This window comes from Prunus avium, chromosome 4 (assembly GCF_965620075.1).
Source record: "Prunus avium chromosome 4, drPruAviu1.hap1.1, whole genome shotgun sequence".
NCBI lineage: Eukaryota > Viridiplantae > Streptophyta > Magnoliopsida > Rosales > Rosaceae > Prunus > Prunus avium.
This window is the reverse complement of record NC_142287.1, coordinates 35,568,132-35,578,165: the sequence shown is the minus strand read 5'-3', so window position 1 is coordinate 35,578,165 and position 10,034 is coordinate 35,568,132. Positions and strand designations below refer to the sequence as shown.

Below are 10,034 nucleotides of genomic sequence, written 5' to 3'. Positions count from 1 at the left end.
TAAAAATCAAATCTGGTAAGCACAATTAGCTACCCAATACGTTATTTTAACTTTCTCTTTTCTTTTTTTAATATTTAAATTTAACTTTTATTATTTGATTCCTTATTAACTGACTTATCTGAAAGGCTATTTCCTAGTATCTGAAAGTTTCCCTAAATTCTGCGTTGGCCTTTATATATAATAGTCTTTGCGTTTTCTTTCTCTTTCATTATCTCTCTTTGTTTGACCGAAAAAAAAAACTCTCTCTCTCTAAGCTTTGTGCATTTAGGGTTTAGAAGTTATAAAAGACTCCCTTATCGATGAGTGGCTCAGCGAAGGATGTGCAATCCAAGAAGGAGTTTGATAGCTTGGTTCACAGTGGTGCACCCGTTGTTCTGCAGTTCTGGGCCTCAAGTTGTGAGGCTTCGAAGCACATGGGCGAGGTCTTTGCCCACCTCTCTACTGATTTCCCTCATGCCCATTTCTTAAGGGTACGTATTCTTCTCATGTCTATCTGGGTTTTTTTTTTTCTGGTCTTTTTTATGTGTGTGTGCTGGTGTTTTGTTTTTAATCTCCAATTGCTGATAAAATATTGTAGGTTGAAGCAGAAGAACAGCCTGATATATTTGGTGCTTATTCGGTTTCTGATGTGCCCTACTTTGCCTTTGTGAAGGTATGCTTATTTGGTATAGTCCATTCATGTTTCCCATTTGATTTGATGCTGGCTGATTTTGACTAAGCATAGTTAGGTCGTTGGATGTGAGGCCGGCATGCAATAACAAAGTTCTGCATTAGATAATAAGGTTCTGTTGAATTTTTTGTCATATTATTTATGATCATTGATCAACTGTTTTGAAGATGTAGAACTTAGGTGTCACATGCAATATAAATAAGTGGAAACGTGTGCAAGTATGAATTGAGTTATGATTGGAAAAAGAATTTTGCTGTTAGATAAACTTTTGTAACTAATATCGCTGTTGGCTTGGGTTCTTCCGATTGTTCTGTATCTGTTCTTCTCTTGGGGTCATTTTTTGTTTGTGCATTTTTTTTTGTCAGGACGGAAAGGTCGCTGATACATTACAAGGTGCAGATCCATCTAGTTTGGCCAATAAAGTTGCTAGGGTTGCTGGGTCATTTAAGCATGGAGAACCTGATGCTCCTGCTCTTGCCAGCCTTGAGACAGTCCAAGAGTTAGCAAAAGAAAATGGATCTTCCCAGGAGCAAGAGCAAATTCCAGTGCAAAATGGCCTTGATGATGCCTTGAAAAGGCGGCTGCAACAGCTGATTGACTCTAATCCACTCATGCTTTTCATGAAAGGAAGCCCTGAGGAGCCCAAATGTAACGTTAGCCGAATGGCCATTGACATTTTGAAGCAAAAGAAGGTCAAATTTGGAAGTTTTGATGTTCTTACGGACAATGAAGTCATGGAGGGGATAAAGAGGTATTCTAACTGGCCAATAATACCGCAGATTTACTACAAAGGGAAGCCCCGTGGTTGGTCTGACATAGAAATTTTAATGCTTCGTAGTGGTGAATTAGAGGAAGTTCCCAAAAACCGTGGAATTGATACTGATGATTCTACTAGGGCGAAGGTAACTGAATTAGAGGAAGTTTCCAGAGACCATGAAATGGATACTACTGATTCTGCTGGGGCAAAGGTAACTGAAGCTGGAAGTGGAAAGGGTGGAATCTCAGCATCTACTGGATCTTCTCACAGGCAGATGCAAGTTCAAGTGCAAAATGTTCATCAAAAAATAATTCAAGCGCAAAATGGCCTTGATGAAGCCTTGGAAAAGCGGTTGCAGCAGCTGATTGACTCTAATCCAGTCATGCTTTTCATGAAAGGAACCCCTGAGGAGCCCAAATGTAAATTCAGCAAACTGGCCATTGACAATTTGAAGGAAGAGAAGATCAAATTTGCAAGTTTCGATGTTCTTTCGGACAATGAAGTCATGGAGGGGATACAGAAGTATTCTAACTGGCCAACATTACCACAGCTTTACATAGAAGGGAAGGCTCGTGGTTTGCGTCACATACTAACTTTAACGTGTGGTTTTCGTGAATAAGGGGAAGCTTCCAGAGACCATGAAATCAACTCACAGAATTAGAATACACAACTGAATACCTGTAGACTGAATTTTTTATATAATGTAATCAGCTTGTGAATGGCAATATTCTATCAGTTAACTTATAATCTCTGGAGTCGCGTATGATTCTTACTCTTTTTGGTTTCTAATAATTAATGGCATTGTTTCCTAGGTCTTTATCTACATAATTTTTTTTCTTCTCCCTCTAATGATGAAAAGTCATTTAATCTTTCTAATGGGATAAAAAAGCTTCTGAGAAGAGCTCACATATATATCAGAGCAGCCGATTTTTTTCTACTGCACGCTCGGTATATTCTATAACCAGTTCGGAAACTACCAGCATCTCCATGGCTGATACTTATTCAGTGAAGACGAGACTCAATTCTTCCTTATATGGTTCATCCAGTGGTACATCAACCCATTTAAATGGTGGAACCTGTAGGCAAGGAAAGACCAAACTCTGTGTTGTATTTTGTCATCTTCCGCATTTCCCCTGTTTTCCAAGCCAGTCCTAATTTCAACATTGGGCCACTTGTATCTCAAAAATTTCAGACAACGAAAGATGCTATGTAATTATAGGCACCCTTGTACCTGTGCTGCAGATTAGTTTCTTGATAAAAAAATACTGGGACATTTTATCACTGTCAAACTTTTAATTTATTATGGTATCCCTTCCAGATCACGGCTTGCAGCAGCTAGTGTTCACGTGCCTAGTTCAGAAGGGTTTGAAGAGGAGAGGGCAATGCAGAATAAATGGTACGTTCTTATTGTCTATAAAGAATTTCTGCTTTGTTGTCTTAGTTTTGATTTCTTGAAAACAGAAGAGCCTGTGTTCCAAAACAAAAATGAGAAATTGAAATTTTCTTTTGAAAGGTCAGAGATGGAGCATTTGTATTCTAAGAATGAACCCATACTAAATATTTTCTACTTTCCAAAATATATAAACCATTTTGCAAAATGTAACGATCAGGCTCTCAGTTTTTACATATTTTGTTATTTCTATCATTTGGGTCTCTCTTCTACTTTCAATATTCTGGTGTGTTCTGATTTTCTGTTTTCTTTCTAATCAGAGTTGATGTCTTCTAATTCTGGTTTTCTCGTCTTTGTACAGAACGATGAGGCATCTGTATTACAAGGGGAACAAGAAGCTGAGAAAATGATAGTAGAAGCTTACTACTGTTGGAGCATGAAATTTCGGGTCCTCCAACAAGTAATCTCCTAATCAATGTTGAGAAGCCGGACACCATCTTCGATTGCCACCAATGAGAGGGGAGTACTGCAAGAAAACACTCCGACGCTCAAGTTAGTGTTCGTTCAAGAATATTGCTTATAGTCATAATAATCTCATACCTCTCTCCCCTTATGCTGGGGGATTAGTTAGCCTTTTATAGGCATTGAACCCTTGGACTCCAAGTCCCATATCCCTTATTCTCCATGCTCAATGGTAGTGGATATCATGTTATTTGATTCCCTCCACTCCCTAAATTTAGGGTTCATGGGAAGTGGCTTGTTACTTGGGCCTTAATTTTTGCTCCCACACCTACCCCCCTTTTTCTCTCTCTGGACACGTGTCTCGGGCGTAGAGAGAGAAAATATTCTTTGTGGGAGTTCACTGTGTGTAGAATTTTATGTGGTGACTTAACTTATACGATCTTAGATCATAAGCATGTGGAGTTTCACGAGTATGGTTTTCAACCATGAATATTATCTTCGATCATGAATTTGGCCTTTAGCCATGAGTATGGTCTTCAACCACGAATATGATCGAAGACCATGAATATGATCTTCGATCACGAGTTCGAGTTTGGGCTTCGGTCGTATAGTCTTCAACTATATGTATTTGACTTTCAGTCACAACTATGGCTTTCAGCCACATGAGCTTGAATTTCTTTCACAATCATGGTCTTCGACCACTTGAATTTGACTTTCAGTATCGCAAGTATGAGTTGAGAATTGGCATGCCCCCCATTGGTTTAGAATGCATGTATTTACTAACTACACATTGTGGCTCTTGTTCAGCCTCTGTTTATGTTGATTTTGTCGTTAGTTGGGCTTCATAAATTGCCATATAGAAATATGCTTATGGCTTATCTTGAGTGGTGCAGTAGCTGCCCCCACCACGCAAATGTAGTCTAGAGGTTAACAAGCTGCCAAATTCTAACCATATGATAATAATGTTAATTTCATCAACAAAAATCAGTTTCAATGTACAGTAAAGTTTCATCATGTACGAATCAATATGTAAGCTTAGTTGTATCTAGATATTGAGCAGCATATGACTAGATTCAAATTCAGGCGTTTTATAGAGCCATACATGCAACTGTTCTCATCTCCCAAATGCAAGAGGAACAAGAGTAATATACCTTGGCATGTGTCAGATGTATATATAATCAATTTAAAAGCTTCAGATCATACGCCTTTGAGGCCATGGCTTCACCAACAATAAAAAAAATTAGTTGTTTGTAAAATCGCACTAGACATACCATAAGCTCATGAGTCATAAGACCAAGATCATCATTCTTTATCACTCAAATGCTAATAGCTTCGCTATTGGCTTGTTGCAAATCATGCAATTCGTTTTCAAGAAAACTTATCATGGGCATATGGTATTATGGGCTTTCTTTTTCCATTTTCAAGAAAACTTATCATGGGCTTTTAGCTAGTCCATAAGCCGTCAACTCCTTCGGTCTCTCTCTCTCTTAGGCCCATTTATCTCTAATGGATTAACCCAAAAAGCCCAAAATACCGTCGGAGATGAATTCGATGCACCCACGTTCCAAAAAATGGGTATTAAAGACCTATAAAACCCAAAACCCACCATCCCCTCTCTTTCTCTCAGCCAAAACACAAACACACAAACACACTTCACTGCAGGTAATATATGCCATCTCGCTTACCGTGCGTTTGGATGAGGAAATTTAAAAGTACAAAGGATTTCATAAACGATGAAATTTTAAATGACGGAAATTAATGTTCTAGAATTTGTGAAGTTTATTGTTTGGGTGACGGATTTAAAACACGGAATTTAACCTTTATTTGTAAAGTTGTCTTTTTTTAAAACTCAATCTCTTGGGATTTTAGAAATGACGACTTTTAAATAGAATTTAAAGTTGGGATTTATGATCTCCAAATTTCATGTTTTTTCCCACGGGGAATTTCTAAATTTCTCTATTTTTTAATCCAAACACAGGAATTGGTTCATGTCAATTTAAAAATTCTAAGTTTTGTCAAAATCCCAAGTTTATTTCCCTCATCCAAACGGACCATTAGAGAATTGAGAATGTATGTTCACAAATAAAAGTTCTGTTTTTATTACAATCTTACTCAGGACTATTTTTATCATTGAGTTGGCAAGGACTGATTTTGGATGAGAGCAAGTAACCAGGGGTAGGCAACAGTAAGTTTGGAGCTTTTAATTACTGGTCAAATTCTAAAGAGGACCCTTGCATGCATTAGTTATGGAAAAGATTCTTGAAATTAAGATTTTAGACACATGTGATTAATAAATAACTAAGTGTTGCTGTAAAAGTCCAATGAATCATCCAGCAACGTTTACATACTTGTTTCTCATTTCTCTACCCTTCATAGCCACATGGCGGATTATGTCATGTGTGAATGATCTCCCAAATCCTTATTTTCACCTCCTACATACGTACATACATAGTACATACACACTTTAGGCTTGGGCTTGGGCTTGGACCTGGCCCATCATCAACAACAAATGATGTCAATAGCCCAATATGAACCGTGATTGACAGACAACAAGCCCAACACGAGGACACATCCTCCTAAAATGAAGCACGAGCTAACTATCTTGAGTACTCTTGTTTACACCCAAAATAAACAGCCAATAAGGGCAAGACACGTGGAGAAAACTGGGCTTGGTCAGAGGCGCCCTCGGCACTCTACCTACCGATCTCTCCCAAGCGACGCCCACAGACCCACATCGAAATAATCAACAAAATGCACACCTCTCAAGACCTATAAAAGGAGGCCAACTCTCCCAAAATAGAGGGAATCAGAACTTACGGCATACAAGCCTATTGATCTGTCAGTTGAACTTTCTATTCCCGAACTTACTTAAGCATCGGAGAGCCTTCGGCCGGTACCACACCGGTGCCCTAGGTCTTACCGTGCGTTTGCTCATATTGCAGATCGCGAAGACTACCGAGGCATCAAGGATACCGAAGGCATAAAATTACTAAGTTGACCCTCTAAGTCAAAGAACCACTTTTTGGCGTCAACAACTCTAATGAGCAATTTTTCAGTGTGATTGTAACACCATCATGACATGACGGACGGACTAGGGCATACAAAACCTTCATAAAAGGTCCACGCAACCATGTAATGGTTACACTGAGAAATTCCTCAATAACATCTTACAATTAATCTTCTCATTTTGTACCAATTGCATTCTTTCTGTGTATCTCTAAGGGAAGAGACAAAAGAGTAGGCAAACCTCATTTGTCTTGCCACATTAACATTTTCATGCTCCAAGGAAGTAGGCAAAACATACATACTATTCCCAACAAGGCAATGTTACCTACTTCAAAGTGAATAGGTATATTAGGCCACACTTGCTTTTTATAACGAAATATCATCTCTATTCTCTGACTTACTTTCTATAAAATATAATAGTAAATGTAAAAGATGAAAATAAATAATATAATAATAGTTTGTATACTTGCATTGCCTAATCTCTTGGAGTAACCAACTTTTTTCATGAAGCAAATAAGTTGGTAATATACCACCTAAATTATTATAATACAATTTTACCTACGTCATTTGCATATTGCCTTTATATATAAGTTTTATATTTAATTGTTGATTATTAAATCTTGTATGGTTTTTTTCAACTTCTTTTTAGCACCCTAAAATTCCCAAACTAGTAGTTGGGACCCACAGAATCACCGTGATTTCCTACGGCTAAAGACTGGTACGTGCCAGCTCAAATGTTAATGTCAATGTCAATGTCAATCTCTCTCTCTCTCTTTCTCTCTCTCTCTCTCAATCTCTACGAAATGTTTGTAGAAGAATCCCAGCTGACACGGATACTTCTATCCTCTGAATTGGACTGTCTTGCATGGAATAAAAACACATGATACCTTTGACCCAAAAAAAAGACACATGATTGCCATTGGTGTCCAGTCCACTTCCCAAGCCTGTAGGTGGCACCAGGTTTCCACTCAATAGCCAGCAAGATCGCTATCTCCCGCCCTCTTCAAATTAATTGTATTGGGTTTTCCTGAATAGTCATATGCCTCACGGGGTTTTCCTGTAAAATACAAATTAAGTGTAACAAAATTTAATCAAGTCCAGATAGGCACTTTGACACTATCTATCAAAATCTACAGCCCACTAGTTTTTACTTATTGACGATGAGATTTATTTACCAAATTTCTTCTAAATGACTCTTTATAGGTTCGAGTAAATCATACTTAAACGACTCTTTGTAGGCACGTGGAGATCCGTTGTGCTTCTCCCCCAAGGAAAATAGGAGTTTGGTCTATTCAACAACATGAAACAATTTACCCCTATGTGGTCACTAATGATATCTGATTATTGTCCTCCATTACTTTTGGCTGCCAATTCAATTAAACTTTATTTATTTATGTATGATTTTACTAATAAACTCATTTTAGCATGATATAATAAACAAAAGCCCTTAAATAGTTTATTTGGATTGAAAAACCCAAAACTAACAACTTGTTATTTTCTAATTGATTCTTATTAAATTTTAACACACTAAAAACCAATTATAAAATAACAAGCAGCTAATTTTGGATTTTTCTCTCCAAATAAGTTATATATAAGTTTTTATATAATATGTCATGCTAAAATAAGTTTTTGAATAAATATATCTTCTTCCTTTTTTGGGTCAAGCACTTCAATTCATGTTATAGGATTTCCATCATAAAATGAAAAGCATAGCAAGACGAGTAGAGTGCTTAAGTTTGGCTTTAAGTTTGGCTTTAAGGTTACATTGGGAGAATACTTGCACTTGTTCAATTGGACAAATCATTTCTTTTTAATCCAGGCCACCCCAAGCCCTAGAGTAGCTCTGTCTGTGCTGCCTCCCCAACCCGAGAAGACCTCCTACCGTGACCTTATCACTGACCTCCTTGGAGTTCTTGATTTCCTTGTTATTCCTAAGGTACCAACTTCATTCTCTCTTATATTTTGCAGATATATTTGTTGGGATCTCCAATTTCTATTACCAAACGCTCTTGTTTATTTGATTCAATGATTCCAATGACCTCAAATATGTGAAATCGTGATTTTAGACCTCCATAATCGAAGGTCAAAAGTTTATATCAATTTTTTATGTATCTTTAAATTTAATTTTTTGAATTGTCTTTTTATAAACAACAAATAAAGAGAAATGACATGTGTCTCTCTTGTATAAGGCCACTCGTCTGAATCAGTGATGGTGCCCCTTTCCGCTATTGACACGTGACATTCTATCTAATATTCTTATGTTTTTTAAGATTTAACTTCTACATTCATAATAAATAAATTAAAAATCAGAAAAATACATCGAAAATTCATATGAACTTCTTGTGACATTCTCTTCACTCTAAAGCTCCAAAAATTTAACTTTGACTTATAAAAATGCAAAGTGATAACAAGAATTCAACTTTGTTTATAAACAAACGAACACAATAGTCAATGTTCTATCACCTAATACTCTTTGATTTAATGATTACAATGAACTTAAATACATGGAGTCGTGATTTTAGACTTCCATAATCGAAGACCATGTCATAAGGAGTTTGTAGTAATTTTCAGTATATTTTTATGTAATTTTTTTAATGAATTGTTTAAGATAAAAAGCTCCAACCAAAACGTGCAAACCTAAGTCATAAATAATTTAGGCATGGATACCTTTTAGAATGTTCATAGGAGGGTGTATTTAATTTAGATTTTAAATTATTTTAAAATAGTCATAAAGTTGATGGAGTTTAATTGAATTTTAAAATGATTTTAAATGTTATCAACGGCATATCAATAACCCGTCCACTGGTTGTTGAGATGTTATTAATGTTTATTTTGTCCTCAGTAAAATAGTCAAAGGCTTAAAGATGATGGTGGAGCCTAACTCTGAGTGAGCATTTTTTTATAAAAAATTACAGCGATGGGGAGGGGAAGTGCTGAAATACACTGCTGTGGCTGGGGATTTAACACGTGCCATTGACAACAGGAAGAAAAAACATTTTAACAGATGCCCTAAGAGCAAGTCCAGCGTTGGTGCAAAACCGGTCAAAAGGCTGCTCGGGCAAGCCCAATTCGACTCCAGCGGTAGAGAACAAGCCCAGGCAAGGCATGGGACCCACCAGCCTGGGCAAGCCCACGGGCAAATCTTGCCTGGGCTCAAGCCCAAAGGCGCTGATGTCACGCTGACGTCAGCGAGCAAAAAAAATTCCAAAAAATTCCAAAAAAATTCAATTTTTTTTTTTATAAAAAAAACCAAAATATTATGGATGTTTTCCCTATAAAATACATAACAATTTTATTCACTTTCTAAATTGTTTATATTTTGTTGCATAATCTTCTTTTTTTTCTTGCCCTTGCCCTAACCTTCCAAGGGTGGAACCAACTAAGGCAAGGCTGCCACTATTCACATGAATAGTGGCAGCCCTTGCCTTGCCTTTGCCTTGCCTTTGCCTTGCCTTTGCCTTGCCTTAGCCTTCATGGGTGGACTTGCTCTAAAGCCAAAAGCCAAAAGTAATGACTAGCGAGCTCTCAAAACCATAACGGAGCTCCTATATAAATCACTTTTATCACAAAGCAGTTATACACAATGCAACACAAGCATAACATAACGTAACAGTTCTTGGAATGCCTCAATGCCATTGCCAACACAAATATTAATATACAACCATTTCCAAACTCTTGGGCTTGTCCATTGAGGCAGCAGGTCGAGGTCGAGGGTGGAACAGATAGAAATGTGACAAGAAGTAATTTGT

The 10,034-nt window shown here is 37.2% G+C and overlaps 1 protein-coding gene across 1 annotated transcript; it reads left to right on the top strand.

The window, feature by feature from the left end:
- The first annotated feature begins 201 nt into the window (after positions 1 to 201).
- LOC110766736 (monothiol glutaredoxin-S17-like) lies at positions 202 to 2,248 on the top strand. Its single transcript, XM_021970103.2, has 3 exons — positions 202 to 470; positions 578 to 652; positions 1,036 to 2,248. The coding sequence occupies exons 1-3, from the start codon at positions 300 to 302 to the stop codon at positions 2,044 to 2,046; spliced, it is 1,257 nt and encodes a 418-aa protein (XP_021825795.1). The 5' UTR covers positions 202 to 299; the 3' UTR covers positions 2,047 to 2,248.
- Positions 2,249 to 10,034: the final 7,786 nt, after the last annotated feature.

Coding starts and splice junctions, on each gene's coding strand:
- LOC110766736 (XM_021970103.2), top strand. CDS start 300: ATGAGTGGCTCAGCGAAGGATGTGCAATCCAAGAAGGAGTTTGATAGC. Junction 471..577: donor CTCATGCCCATTTCTTAAGG/GTACGTATTCTT, acceptor AAAATATTGTAG/GTTGAAGCAGAAGAACAGCC. Junction 653..1,035: donor CCTACTTTGCCTTTGTGAAG/GTATGCTTATTT, acceptor TTTTTTTGTCAG/GACGGAAAGGTCGCTGATAC.